General features: G+C 38.5%; 1 protein-coding gene across 1 annotated transcript; it reads right to left on the bottom strand.

The window, feature by feature from the left end:
• Positions 1–614: 614 nt before the first annotated feature.
• Positions 615–16,324, bottom strand: LOC131324475 (ethanolamine-phosphate cytidylyltransferase). The gene is made up of 9 exons (XM_058356449.1): positions 15,816–16,324; positions 10,544–10,779; positions 10,131–10,312; positions 9,088–9,159; positions 8,184–8,251; positions 3,017–3,137; positions 1,436–1,501; positions 1,218–1,340; positions 615–954 (listed from the first exon to the last, which is right to left on the bottom strand). Exons 1-9 carry the CDS (start codon positions 16,139–16,141, stop codon positions 883–885), a joined length of 1,266 nt encoding a protein of 421 aa, XP_058212432.1. The 5' UTR covers positions 16,142–16,324; the 3' UTR covers positions 615–882.

Raw genomic sequence — 16,324 nt, 5'->3', positions numbered from 1 at the left:
TAATTCAATTAGGGTTGTTCCTTCAAGGAAGGGTAGTTTGGGTAACTAATGTTATGGATTGACAGCTTTGACCACAAGGGGATAAGAGAGTCATTTTACATACCAGAGCAATAAATGCTCGTGGCATTAGTGTAAAGGCTCGTGGCATTAGAATTTACCAAAAAAAAATCTATTGACAACTTTTTTGTTAGTGAAAACGAGATAGTAAAATGCTGAAATTTCTTTGTTAATGGAAACGAGATGGTAAGAGTAACCGAAAACATGTTTTTGATGTACTCCCGCAAGCATAAACATAGAGAAGAAACCAACATTACGAGAAAGAAATTTCTTGTTCTAGTATTTTTTATGTAACAGTAACATGTAAAGAAGCAAACTTCCGTACATCCTAATGCATGCAGAACAAAAAAGACGCGTTCTCTCTCAAAGAGCCAAGAAGGCTTACATAAAAAAGGCCGTCTTATCATATTATCCGACTAGTGCTAGCCCGTGTCTACGGCACTACGCATCCCGGTTGGAAGGGGATGGCAGTTGTGTGATTTAGGTGAAAACCCTGGGCACTTAACCAGGAAGTGGAAGGATGCACTACAGCCTTTGGATCAAATGAATCTAAGCCGTTTCAACAACTTGTCTCCACACCCTTCTGTTTTATAATAGAGATAATAAAAGATCCCGCCTTCATAAGTATGATTTCCTTATCGGCCTAGTATTTTGAGGTACTCCCATCCGTGAGGTGTGATCCACAGCTAGACATTACATTCAAAACTGGATTTCGAGCAATTAATCATAGACAATACAACTATAACAGATCCTCTAGTCTAAGTAAAATTAGTGAAATGGACAATCAGACTGTCCAAGCACATATACCAAATCTTCTCAAATTAATCAATCCCCAGAGACATGAGTCTTCTGCTCGTAATACCTTCTCTCACTTTCTGCCTTCTTCTCATTCCGTTTCTGGATATTAAAGAAAAAACCAGCTTATTTAGACACTATCCAGATATATGCCAAGGTCACAGAAAGAACACGCGGCATCTACTACTGATCTATGGTTATTACACATTCTGGTTTAACCAGTAAACAATGTGCAGGCAGTTTATGAACATTATGACATGGACTGTGTGGAACATCTTATAAAACTCTTGTAGGATTCCAGATTTCATGAGAACCTTTACTTTCATTACAACAGAAGAAAACTGAGAATAGATAGCAAGGCAAACCTGATATGCCTCGTGATTTGATACGATTCTCCTTATTATAGTGCTAGTTGTGATATCCAAAGGGCTTTCCAACACTTCGAATATGCCCATACTAATTGGGACTTCATACGGGTTGCCCTTTTCCTGGCAAGAAAACAAGAAGTTATGAGCTAAAAATCATGGCCTCAGCAATTGGTCTACTATGTACGGTAACATAACTTGTAACCATTCCCACATACCTTCTGAAAATCACTATCTTCTGCCACTGTTCCATGAACAACTAACGAAATATCAAATGTTGTTATCTGCAGTAACAAGTATTTCCAATGTCACAAAAGACATGAAGTTATGAAGATTGGGATCAACTACAAAAAATTGGCTACTCAATGAAAAATATAAAGCTGTGTTTTAAGCTGCATTACAGGACTGACACATCAATGTATGTTCAGTTGACCGGAGAAGACAACAATGTCATATAAGAGTTGTGCAGAGCATTTAAAAATGTTATCTAGAGATCCAATAGCGCTATTCATGGCAGCAGCAATTTTTGCTTCACTAAAAACCAATATCAAAAGGAACACTGTAGTGGTGGTAATATAGCTCTCTTCTTCTCTTCATTAAGGTTTTTTTGGAGCCTGTCTTTGGTTATTGCTTACAATATTCTTGTGTTTAGATCACCGATCACAGTATGAGCCAAAATAAACCAATCAGGAACGATGGAGTTCTTGAAAAGCATGATCTACAATGGAGTTCTTAGATACACATAATACAAACACGTGTCCTGTGAAAACAATATGGGAATGCTGCATGAAAGTTTAAACTCAAAAGCAAGATGCCAAGATACATGAAGTTCGAAATATGTCTACCTTCTCAAAGTTCAATGAAGGTAGGACTACAATCCATTATTGCCTTTCCTAACCATCCAACCTAGAGCCAAAACTTCATCACAATTTTTTTTTAGCTATTACTGCTCTCCCTCAAATTTGATTGTCTGTACTCTGTGACAAACCTGTTCTAATATACTCTTTTGTTCACCATTCAAGCATTTGTAAGTCTTATACTTCTCATTATGGTCTTTGAACTGGGAAATAACACTCATAGTAATACGTAAATCACATCACTTGGATAGCATGTAGCACTTGTAAATGGAACCCACTGATCATGCACCCTTCTGAAAATGACTTTTGTTACATGTGTTAAACAAATACTGTACCACCTGGGTACAGAAGAAGTGTGTAGTACACAAGCACAAGGACACGTTCACATAGCTGCTTTAAAGGTTGGACTCTACCAAAAATCGTGTAACATGGGGATGGATAGGATGCTTGGCTCTGGCCAGCACGCAGGACGTGCTGCCAAGTGAGCATGTTGCACGTGACGGAGGGTGTGAGGTAACGTGCCATCTGTCTGGGGACGAAAGTATGGTGTACTATATAAGCGTGAGGGCCTCACCGCAACAGCTAACTTTGGGATTGAGTTCTACCCAAGATTGTGTAACAGCATGCACTAACCCATAGGATTATCAATGAATTCAGCCTCTCCATGAAACATTTACCTGCCACTTAACCTCTATGGTAGTCAATTAATGATTACTACGTTTGTCAACAGTTAGCATCCTTAACATACCATCTAAACTAACAAACTATTTCTTTCTCCAAAGTCCTAAATCTCTGTCATCTTTCCCAACTTTCATGGTTTTTTATTCTTCAAACAATAGAAATATTGAGATAAAAAATATACAGTTTAGGATGAAAACAATTAAGTAGACAATAGCAAAGTTTGCATATTGTTCACACAGTACTGTTCAAATTCAAACTAACCATGTCTCTTGATACTTCCAATGGAGCACCAATTATGACCTCATCTACATATCGACAAGCCAAAACACTCAAGCTCCTTTCGTGAAGATTCATAATTGGGCGGTGCACCCCTCTTTTAGCACTGCAGGATCCATCAGAAAACAAACAAAGCTGATAAGCTTGTCTTACATGAAAAAGTTCAAACAACCGTGTTGAATGATCCGACAATCAAAGCTTCCAAGCAAACAAATCCATGCAACAGAAAATCTTAAGTGTAACACCTTAACTAAGGATCACAAAGTAACCCTCAGGAAATATATGAACTTCCCAACTGGAAACAATAGAGTGCTAAACTGCTAATTTCTTATAAAGAACACACCATATGGTACACTGGACATAATAAGAGTATACAATAACAATAACAATAGCAATGCCTAAGGTGGTGCTGATTTCGCAGACATGCAATCCCCACTATTCATCATCTAGTTATGCGTTAGTGGTTCAATATTTAAACTTATTGGTGTCGATTGACATTTAAATTGAAAATGAAGAGATTAATAATCGATGAAACGAGGGTTGAGATTTTTTGACCCAACCCATTAAAATTAATCCAATTCGACATGAAGATAGCGGCCAAAGATGAACTATTAAAATGAACTCCTATGTCATACGGCCTGACAACACAAATATCAAACTAATATTTTGGATCAAATCCTTGAATTCCAAAATAGGCATGTCTAAATCTTTAATACACTTGACTACAAATTTTTTTTTATGATTGGCAAAAACAAATTATTTACGAGCTTGAAATGATCTGTGACCGTATTCGCTTAACTACAACTATTAATTCAATTTTCGATTAATGTAAAACACAATTTGGTGTGACTATATTCTTTAATTTGCTTTATATTGGAGTCAACTTATGAAATGGACAAGAACTTACAAAGTAGCTAGGGTTTGGTATTTAGAATTTTGAAAATAAAATTAGGATTGGAATTGGAAATGGAATTAGTTTGACAAAATTGAACTTCTAAAAGGGAAGAAAAACTAATGTTTTCATGTATTTGATATGTTTTTATCATGGAAAAAGATTTTCCCATGCCACCTTAACACTGCACAAACTGAACACGAATGCAAAATGACACGACCATAACACGAAAAATAAAGGGGCCAAATTAGGATCCAAGCCGCTTAGTAGCACGAAGCGGGGGCGGTAGCGGGGGCGGGGGAGCGGAGGCACCTAGAAGCTCCTAAGGTTGGGGTGCCTAAGGAGCATATATAGATTACATATAAGTATGTATATAGAGTATCTTTAAATACTTAACCATTGAAGGAAAAGTGATTACTTATGGAAAAAAATTCACGATCTTAAAGGGTACTTATAGGAAGTTAGATATTTTCAATTGGCAAAACTTCTTGAGTGATATGATTTTCATATTTTTATTTCCACAATGGCATAACTCCCTTAAAAGTAAGAGAATAGTAACCACCCAATAAGCTCTCATCTTAGTTGGTAGCGAGCTCCCGTCAAGCTCCCATCTTGGGAGCCGATTGGAGCTCCTGTCTTGGCAGGGTGCCCATTTTAGAAGGATCCTGCTACTAAATTCTAAGGTCTCCAATTGATGGGGGTATGGGTAGGGGATGACTGGAGATAGACCTAACAGGTTAACAGTACCCATGTACAATGGACATAGTAAGAGTCAATGTGACAAAATTGCAGAATCCATCAGTCACTCCAAAGCACAACTAACACAAATAAAGACCAAGATAGTTAAATTCAAACAATCATCTATAAGTACTGCTTGGTACCTGCAATGATGTATATTGATGTAGATAAAGATACATACACACATACATGTAATTATACACATGTATCCATACCTATAATAAAAGCGACGAGGTGATTTTCCTTTGTCATTTGCGGATTTGGAATCTGACTTAAATTCAGTTTTATCTAAACGCCCAAATGAAATGCAGAATAAAGTTGAATGCCATTTAGAAAAGATGAGGAAAAAAACACTAATTTTACTTGGCGGCAGGTGGGCCAACACCTTCTCCATTCTGATGAAGACAATTTCTACTCCATATAACATTCTTAGACTGCCCAACCACCTTAGATTGCCGACAGTACACTAACCGACTCAGCACCCACATAACATTCTTAGGTCCTTCCATATATACTCTTATTTCCTGCAACAACAGCATCTCCATTGAGAATGAATCCAAGTTCAACCTGCTGAGGAATCGACGTGGGAATAACATTCTTATTACCAACTAAATCCTATATGTGTCTGGATGTTTTCCGAGACAAATGGAAGTATGCATTCTTTTACATCTCTCATTGACAACAATTATAATCAAAAATTGACACGGAATAGGCAATGGCCACACTATATGAGTTTTAACATTTTCCCAAACCATAATTGTGGCAATGAAATTCTTGAGCGGAGATGAAGGCGAACAATAACAATAGACAACACTATAGAGTAAACTCCGAAATAAAAGACTCAAATTATGACAGAAGGAACGGTAAAATCATGGCGGTGATAATGGAATCAATCAAAGGGGATGGATATCAACGACCACAACAATATGTGGCATCAGTGTGTATCTCTGAAAAAATAAGAGGGTACATGTTAATTTTTACAAACACATTTAATGGGAGGTGACAATGCAATTATCGATTGAGGATGAAGACAAACGATAGTAACGACTGACAGTGGAGATTAAAAAAAATAGTAATATGCCATAATCACGTGGAATTGCATTGAACTGGTACTGTTGTTGGCATGTAACATAAATTGTTCAATTATAAACCGAAAAGTTTCCATGTAAAAGTCAAAGCATGTGCATATAAACTACTCTTATATTTATGTAAAAGTAAGAAGCGGCCCGCGTTAGTAATAAAGAAATTGAAGCACCTAAAATATTTGTCACGTTAGCTTATGAGAAAACAAAGTACAACAAAATGAATGAAGGCTACCAATGCTCATTGAAGAAATTAACAATATTAACCAAAAAAAGTAGTAGTAAGTTTTTCTAACAATTGTACATACAATATTTGCATCCAGAAGAAAACTTTCTAATAATATATAGGAACGGGGATCAGGCACCTGCAAAGCACATGTGTATATGGAGAGAGAGAGTCAAGGACGATAGAAAAACAATTCCAACGCATAAGGACAACATAAAAAGAGCTAGACTTGTCCAAATTTACAAAGAGAAGTACTGTCGAAAAGGGAAAACTCCGAAGGAAATTTATGTATATAGACACCATCCTGGTCTTTCATCCTACAAAATGCCAAACAAGGCAATATTCTGTGCAGGGCAACCTCCACATAGGCACCCGCAGCCTACACAAGGATGTTCTGCTATTGAAACCTCCATATGTCCATAAAAAAGAGCACACTTACACAACAGAGAAATCTCTAATTTTCCTATTTCAAAGTCTAAAAAAGCCTGTGCCTCCAGTAAATCACTAAGACCAGGGATTAGGTAGGACAGAGAATACTCCACATGAACTAGGCTTGTTTGGTATCACTTTTTCTTTTCAGCTTTCTATTTCCAGATTCCGAAAGGCGCATACAATTTGTGGTGTGAACAGTTCTCAAAACATGTTTTCACGAGAACTAACCAAAAACAAACCTTTTACGGAGGGAACACCAACTGAATGCAATATGCAACAAAGCGTTTCCTGAGAAATAATTTCCAGAAAGTTCTCCGCAAAGTTATGTTTGAAAGTGGATACCAAACAAGATTTAATGTCCGTTTCACACAACACACAGGTAGGTCATGGCAATGAAATGTGTCCAAATGGTTGATGAAGAGAACTGGAGGGACATGTTCCATAAGCAATAGAGTCACACGGTTAGGTAGGAATTGGTCGAAGCACCCCAATGGAAATGCCATGGTACATAAGCATCACTCTACCCAGAAAATAGACAAAGAAAACCTTGAAACAAGAGTGGTCTGGAGGATTTGATGCATCCAACAACCAAACACACAAACAGTCACACTGGATACGCACATGAAATTTTATTCAGCTTTCCATCTAATGAAGTCACCAAGGTTTGGTAAAAGTTGAGTTTTTTAAGAATTAGGGCTTTGTCGGGCTTTGTCCTGTGTGTTTCGCTCTCTTCTTCTCCTTGCTTGTTCTGCATTAAATTCAAGTGTAGGAACATTCATTGAAATCTACAATCACGAATGACTTTGGATAGTTCCACTCAATCTTTCTCATAGAGTAAGGAATTAAAAAAGATTTATACCACCTATTCGGTAATCCAAACTATCACAAAATAGAAAGTCATATGCACTCTTATTTCTCATTTATATTGCTAGAATAGATTATTAAAATAAAAAGAACTATTATCTGCACGCCATCTCATCTGAGCAACCAAAAAATTTACTGTCTTTTAACATACTGTAAAGGATTCTCCGACCCTCCAGTCCATGAATGCATGTGACACATGGAATGCAATCGTATAAATAATACTCATAGTTATATTTTCATCTGTGGAAATATATGGTGCAAATATCTCAAAACAGAATTGTCAAGAGCTTGATCAACCAAACAATAACTTTTTCCTCCTGTTTTCTGTCTTTTTTCCTCACAGTTGTACAGGGAATGAGGCTCTTCAGAACATCAATTTCCTCAACATGTTTCCTGCTTATTTTACTGCAGTTTCATATCCCTTTCCATTCCCTCTATAAATCAGGAAACCAAACACAGACTACGCCAGCTAAGTGTGGGGATATGTACTTTGCCATGGGGGAAAAAAAAACACAAAGAAAAACCCAAAAGGGCACTCTTATTCTGTTAAGGTTCTCATAAAACAAGAACATAGAATTGCAATTTTGAACAGTTTGGAAACAAAAATGCTACTCCTGGCAAGAGCTCTCCTTTTTTTCGGCATTAGTTTGTGTTGAATCTTAAAGATAAATAAATGGAGCAAACTGCAATTCAAAAAGTCTAAACATTCTCAGCAGAATTCTCCACACACAATCTCTGCAAATAAAAAGCCATTCAAGGGAATCTTAGCCCCATGTATTGAAAATCATATGAGTAGACGGTAGAAAGTAAAATTCATGATCCCTGACATCAGCCACTTAGCATGGTGGTCATTGCAATTCCAAAATATTCGTATAAAGATGGATCACACACACACACACACACAGGTGGATTTCTTACCTGACAGTTTGGTCAGTATGAATCCCAACAAGTAGAAAATCTCCAAGCCCCCGAGCAAGCCTCAATATCTGTAGAAAATAACAAAGCATTAGCATGACAAGAGAATATTTAATGTTGCAGATGACCAAAATTAGCAAGAAAATTGACTCTTGGAATTATATCATGTGACAGTTTTTTTCGAAGTACCTGCGTCCACAGACTCAGGTACGCCTACCGATACAGATACGGAATGTGGATCTGGTCCTTTTAGTTTCAAAACACATACTTGAAAATTTTCCTTTATTTTGCTTGGGGCACCTATAGTATTATCAGTAAAGTCCATTTATCATCTGAAAAAATAAGCCCTTCTAACCGTTGCTTTTATTTCAGGATGAGAACCAAAACATGATACTCCATAGTTTGGATATCAATATGTCAAGAATATTGTAATGTCACTGCATGTGTACTACGGGATGGGACATCATCACTAAATTCTACCTCACTTGCGTAGTTTTGTTTAGTCAGAAGAGGTAACCTCGTACCCATAGTTCTGGGATCCATTTTTGCCAAGTCCGAATATCTAAAAATTTGGAGTTTGATATGTTCGACCCTAGATATACACCTGCACTGCCCACCTGCTCTCAAATGCATGTAACATAGCCACCTAGGACTTTGGACTTACAGACATAACAAAAAAAAAACACACACAAAACTCATGTAGGAGGGAGAGAAAAAAATGCATCTAGTTCAAAAAGACAGCTGAGAATCGAGGTTTGATGAGTACAAGCCAGTAGCCTCTTAATACTACAACCATTTACTTAACATATTACAGATTATTGCACAAAAAGGACTGTTTAACATATCTGTACACCAAAAATTTCATGATCAGCCATTCATCCGAGAAGTGAACATTAATACCACCTACCTCCACATGGCCAGCATGAAAAAGATCAAATGCCCCGTCTATATAAACTATACGAGCAGCCGGTCCAGGTCCCTACATCCAAAGCACAAAAAGTAATTTAAGATAAGATTTACCATGATAAGAAGGAAATTTGAAACAGGACATGAAAGAATTAAACCAGTAAGAGACGGCAAACAAAATACAATAAGGTAACCTATAAGTTAAAGGTGCACGTAAGCCAATTTAGAAGTACAACAGGAGAGCCTTCTTTTTCTGCAAAGATAAAGAGTCCATAGGAATATATCCAAACCTTTTGTGAAACATAATAACAATAAACATTAGGGTTAAATTTTTTCCCAGTATTATCAAATACGTTAAGCCATTAGAGGGAGCCGTAACTTGAATCTTTATATCCTCTGCACACCCCTTCATGTGTGGCCTGACTCTCCTCCATAACCGGACAAAGACGTGCAAGTACTTCAATAATCAGTTCTATGTAAGGATTCCGTTGGCAACATAGTAGACTCAATGAAAAGGCTTAAGCGGGACAGGTGAACTAAAACTCTTCCTCCAGCAAGACCTCTCTAGGAGCTGAGGTTTCAGGGTATTTATTGCTTCCTATGATACATACAATGCAGCAGATTAGGAATCCCTAGAATCCAATGATGCCAACTAGTACTTTTGTTGGATAACTGGTAGCACAGTTGATTGCAATTAAACCATGGAAAGTCCTTACCCCCTTTTCTATGCCGTTTGGTCACCATGACACCATGAAATTTGGAAAAATATAGTCACTGTAGCGGCTAATTTAAAAGGCTTTCGAAAAACCCCACCCACCCCACCTCATCAGGAAAACAAAAAGAACAACGAGAATAGAAATAAGAAAAAGGCATCCTAGGAAAAAGAAAGAAAGTCAACCAAAAAGGAAACGAGGGGAACTCCAAATTCACAAACTGAAGAACTAAAAACCGCGAAGTGCGGACACAAAATTTGGGAGAGAAAGGAACTTTGATAGTTGAGACAGTGGGCCTAAACAATGTAAGGAATGTGTAGCTGATAGGTACCTTCCCATTGGAGAATTGCACAATTCTGCGAGATGTAGGTAGAAAATGAGAAATACGTGTTCCACTCCCAGACCCACCATCTTCAGATTTTTGGCTGTGGCCATGGCTGAATTGTCTTTGCAGCGATGAATGATTCTGGCTTTCACTAGAGGGCCTCTCCCTCACACAGAGAAGCATACGACCTGTTAGCAACATCACCAAACACGTCCACAAGATGACGAAAATGCAAATAAGCTTCTCAGTTTGCAATAACAGCTGCTAATAACTGTATCTCAGAAAAACGGGAATGTGAGGCCCGGGGGGGTGGCATCACACGCACACGGGAAGAAAATGAAAAATGCAAAAAAGAAAGAAACACGCGGACTGATCACTACAAAGCAGACAGCAATAGTAGCAGGCATGAAATTATTTACCAACGATGTCAGTGCTTGAAACACCTTCGGTGCGCTTGATCTGCTTATATCGGCCAGCCTTCTTCGCAAGGGCATAAGCATCAGTGCCATCAGGCAGAAGACATGGGTCGTCCCCGTGAATTATATAATCTATGTTGTACTCATCAAAGAGCTTCTTCATGAATTCTTCAGTTATAGCATAAGGTGCATCAGGAATCACCTCGTCCACCCACTTCAGAGCCCTGACCATAATCATCCTACAACAGGAGGCCCATTATGTTTTTAAAAAAATCTGAGGTACTTGGAAAGAAACAAAAGCTGTCTCCAATATTAGCAGACTAAAGTATACTTTCTCAACTAGACATAGTAAAAACAAACAACATTACAGGAAAAGATCAAGATTTAATAGAACTATAGTATTTTCCATCGCATACACAAGCATAGGCATTCAAAGAGATGCATACATTAAGAACACATATGTGTTGTTCGAATAAAACGTCATAGTACAAATCAGGGCATGTTCTTCATGCAGCAGCCACAAATAATGCTCCAAATCTTGACACGTTCTTCATCCTACCAGAATCAAATGTAGTACAAGTAACCATAGATTACATACATCAAGAAAATATGGTAGCTCTAGTCAATTTCCCACTCAACTTTACATAAGGCTCCTAGAGAGAATGGAGAGAGAGGGAAGCAGAAGGACATGTACAGAGACACGACTGAAGAGAGGTAAGGGAACAAAATGGGGAAAAACCAGAGCATTCCAAAAGACCATTGGCTTACAATGAGGTTCAATTTCAACATTAATTCCTCACTGTCATGAATAAAATTCTAAATCAAGTGTCCAACATGAACCAGCCACTTACCAAAAAGGAACCAAAAAAATAGAAGAAGCAAAAGAAGAGGAGGGAAATCTACTCTGCAACATCTCATAAGTCCATTAGAGGCATTCACGCTGACAAAATCTAAAAATAAAAATAAAAAGTTTCTCCACCTAAGAACATTTAAAGGTAAACCATCATATATGGGTTGATTGAAAAAGAATATCCTGTGGTCCATACTATTTGCTGACAACAACGTTAACTTAATAGGATATAAACATTCAGAGATGATTTATAATCTAAAGATTTTAGGTTAATTAGCATGAAAGGAAAAAATGCAGAGTGATTTTAGACAAACTATAAGTAAAGAGAAGTCAAACTTTGTTCACAGAACACAGGTATAAACGTATAAAGATAAATAAAACTTCACAACCATGAGATACCTAAGAGTGACCATTATCTAGCTGCGTCAAAGGCCTACATGTGTGTTGCAAGACCCACATAAATAAATGGTTGGTTCTTGAGGGATTTTGGGGCAATGTCGCGGGATCACGAAATATCTTCCCCAACATGATACTTCTAGCCTAGCTAGCTCACCAAGTGCTAAGGTCCCAAAAGTTGAGAAGTGCTCTTCTTCCTTTCTGTGGTGGCCGGAAGAGGTGCAGGAAGGCATGATAACCGTATAATTGCATTTTTGATAGATGAAACAGATAATGAACTTATAATGCTTCAAAAACAAAAAGAGAAAACTTACCATGCTACTTGAATGCCAAGAAACTTGTAACGAGCATGGTGGCTCAAACCGTGGTTATTCAAGTGATGAGTTTTCTAACTTTTATGAGAACCCAATAAACTTACGTGAGGAAGTTTGGCCAGAAAAATTCTACTTAGAGTCCAACCACACACATAGGCATTCGCCCAAGTCCCATAGTTCATCAACCTGATGAGTTTCTTGAATGGCTTAGTGCTATGAAGAAACCCTTTGACTACGAGGAGCCACCAAAGAATCATGAGTAGAAATGGACACAAGCCCTTTATTAGTTTGTTTCGGCATGGAAGTTCAAGAGAATAGTTGAGTCTTTGCCAAGAAAGGCCTTTCTTCTTGCAAAAAAAAGAAGTCTAGCACAAGGAGAAATCCTTCGATTTGGTTTTGCTGAAAACTAGTGTTTGTCAATTCAACAACTTCCACCGAGATTCCAAGAATGTGAGGGAGGACACACAACAGTTTACAAGCTAATGACACTTATTCAAGTGAAAACTAGTGTTTGTCAATTCAACAACTTCCACTGAGATTCCAAGAATGTGAGGGAGGACACACAACAGTTTACAAGCTAATGACACTTATTCAAGAAAGTGAACAACAACTCTTGCAACGTATGTTGATGGTTGCAAATTCCATGTTGTGATGAGGTTGAAATCCATTGCATATGGAAAGCCAATGACACTTACCAACTAGCCTTGAAAACAGGGGATAAACTCACTCATAGTGATGACAAGAAGTTTGGAGCCTCTATCCCTGCTGGAAAGGTAAATCATCACACGGTGGAGCTACTAATTCAAATCCTAGAAGTGCAAATATAAATGTTTGGAAATTGAGCCCCAAGAGATTTTACTAGTAATCAATCTACTCCATCCAACAACCTTATTACTTGTTTCAAATCTGAGCAAGTTGGGCATCGCCTCAACGACAGCTACAAATGACAAATAGAGCATGTGTGGCCTTTGTTAATAAAGACAAGGGTGAATAAATTGATGATGACACACACCAGCCCTATACGATGAAGAAGGTGAAGTGGAGAGTGAAGATATACACTGAAGGAGAGGCAGTCCAAATATCTTGATACTCCCAGACCTGTTCCAACAGATATACTTCTTTTTCAACCCATTGCTTAACTTACCGGACAAAATAATATTCGGTTCCTGGAAAAGTCTTAGACAGCCAGTGCAGTTATGATGAAGTTTGCTTTGCCAAATGTCTGTCCTAAATAGCACCCCTACGGCACAAAAAAAAAAAAATTTGGCAGAACCTTCATTGTTGTATAATTAACATTGTACATATCCTTCGTGCCAAACTTTATTTCCTAAGGTAAGGGTCCATGAAAAACACCGTTTTACCAAACAAGGCGCAAAAAAATGCACGGTTCAGAAAGAATTAAAACAATTCTGATGGAAAATGGCAGCAACCAGTAAACGTCTATAAAGGCATGGTTTGGATGGTTCTAAGCCCTAAGGCTTAATTTGGCATATCCCGGGTGATAGAGGGACTACTTGGGATATTAACTGACATTGCCTGGAACATTTACAGCTTGAGACTTTTCATTATCCTTGTGATTTTTCATTTAGGGAGATTTTACCACACATTCAATATATGCAAGTATGCAACCATCACAGCCTGTCAGCTATTTTATAGAAGGTTACTGGTTGCTTTATGATGCAAGTATTACAGCCTTTCATTGGTCAATTCCTGTTTGTTTATTTTGATGATATTCTAATATATAGCAAGACCACGGAAGAACATATCTTTCATCTTCAACAAGTTTTGAGGACTCTCTGCCAAGAGAAGCTCGACATAAACTTAAAGAAGTGTTTTGGGCTTCGTTGTTTCTTCTAAAGGAGTGGAGGTCAACCCAAGTAAAGTGAAAGCTATTCTAGAGTGGCCAATTCCCAGCTCCTTGGCATGAAGTACGAAGTTTTCACGGGTTGGCAACTTTTCATCGTCAATTTATTGTATATATCAGTACGATAATGGCGACTATCATGAACTATATGAAGGGGGGACAGTTCGCTTGGACCAAGGTAGCAACAAAGGCTTCCAAAGACATAAAGAGAATGATGACTGAAACTCCTGTTCTAAGCCTTTATGACTTCTCAAAAATGTTTGAAGTGGCGTATGATGCATCACATGTTGGGATTGGGCGTATGCTTAGTCAAGAAGGGCACCCGATTGCTTATTTCAATAAGAAGCTCAATGAAGCCAAGCAAAAGAATTCCACCTATGACAAAGAACTTTATGCAGTAGCACTTTGCTATTGGCGTCACTATCTTCTTTTTAAGGAGTTTGTATCATTTTTCGATCATGAAGCACTCAAATACATCCACTCCCAAAACAAGCTGAATCATCGAAATGGCTAGTGGGTTTCATTTCTGCAGGAATATTCTTTTTGTTATCAAACATACGGTTGGTTCTGAGAATAAGGTTGCAGATGCACTTAGCCGAGTGGTGTACTTCTTTCTTCTATGGCTATTCAAGTGGTGGGTTTCAAATCTTTTGATTTGCTCAAAAGAGACTATCCTTCTTGCAAGAATTTCAGCATTATATATGCTCAATTATTGGCTGGACAACATTAAGGGTACAACAGTATTTCCTTACATGACCCTCTTCACAAGAACCCAACTTTGTTTACCCGATACATCTCTCCGTGAACAAGTGATTTGGGGATTTCCTTCTGGAGGGGCAGCAAGTCATATTGGAAAACATAAGACAATTGCAATCGCAGAAGATCACTTTTATTGGTCAAAGCTGAAGCGAGATGTAGCCAAGGTTATTTCACAATGTTGGATTCGCCAACTTTCGAAAGGAAGAAGGAAGAATACAGGCTTATACACACCACTGCTCGTGCCCCATGAGCCAGTGTTTTAAATGGCTCACAGCGCACCAAGGCACAATGGTCCCATGGAGCCTGGGCACGAGCACTCCCATATCAAAGCAAAGCGAAATTCATTATAACAAATAGAACTCTAATGAAGGCAAAACTTTCAACACAAGCAAATACTTTTAAAACTTTCAAATGTCATAAAATATAACCATTTCAATGGTTAAACCACCAAATACTAAGCAAAACATATCATCCATACAAAGCTAACATATCAACGTTTAGCTTTAGAGACTACAAAATGAATAACGGCAATCAAATATCAAGTCATGCATGCCCATTAATCATCCTCAACACCAATAACTTCAACTCCATCTTCATCTCCTTCATCATCATTTCTTCCACATCATCATTTACTGTGTCTATCAATGAGAGCCGATCAATTTCTAGGCTAAGGTTTAGTTCCTTTCTACATTGAAGGAAATTATCCAGTGCATTTAGCCCACCTTTTATGCATCAAAGATCAAATATACAGTGCATTGGTGCACGAGGTGCGCAATTTAAAGCGCGCTGCCATGAGCCGTGTCAGGATTTAAGCATGGATTTCATCCTTGATTGCCAAAAACAATTTGAGGACATGATTCTATATTCATGGTTGTGGACTGCTTTTCAAAGATGGCTCATTTTATTCCTTGCTCGAAGACGTATTAACGTATTTACGAGATTTTTCTTGGAAATTTTTTTACAACACTATATTCTTCTCGACGAGATCTTTAAATTGGTGTAAAAAAGTCGTGCTAATACATTACTTTTCGTCGCACGGTTGCCAAAAAAGTCGAACAAATCGGGACGGAGAGAGAGAGAGAGAGAGAGTACCTCTCGTGGAGGGGAGTGACGGGCGGGCCTTTGTTGAGGGTAATTTCGGCGTCGCTGACGACGCCGACGACGAGCTGATCCCCGAGGGCACGGGCCTGGCGCAGGGCGTTGCAGTGGCCGTAGTGCATCATGTCGAAGCAACCGTCCATGTAAACGCGGATCGGCTTGTTGTTCTTCTTCAGCTTCAGCAATTTCTTCCAGCTCCCCAAAGGGAACGAGTAGTAGATGCCCAGGGCCGAGACCCCCACGACCACGCCTCCGATCAGCCATGTCGCGATCAGCCTCGAGTTCTTCACGTTCTCCGAGAGATCCCCGGCTGAACTCATCGCGATTTATTCGGGCTCTCGAGAAGGGTGAAATGTGGTCTCTCGGGATAAACGGTGGAGGAACGTGGAAGGTGTATTTTTAGGAGCGCCCTGGCATTGTCCTCTTCGCTTTTCGTGTTTTTCACCTATCCTTCTCTATTTGATTCTCCACTTGCCTCTTTTCCTCTTTCTGTTGTCCTTCTG

Source organism: Rhododendron vialii, chromosome 4a, assembly GCF_030253575.1.
Source record: "Rhododendron vialii isolate Sample 1 chromosome 4a, ASM3025357v1".
NCBI classification, from domain to species: Eukaryota; Viridiplantae; Streptophyta; class Magnoliopsida; order Ericales; family Ericaceae; genus Rhododendron; species Rhododendron vialii.
Note: the sequence above shows the minus strand (reverse complement) of the source record. Positions and strands in the feature narration are given on the sequence as shown.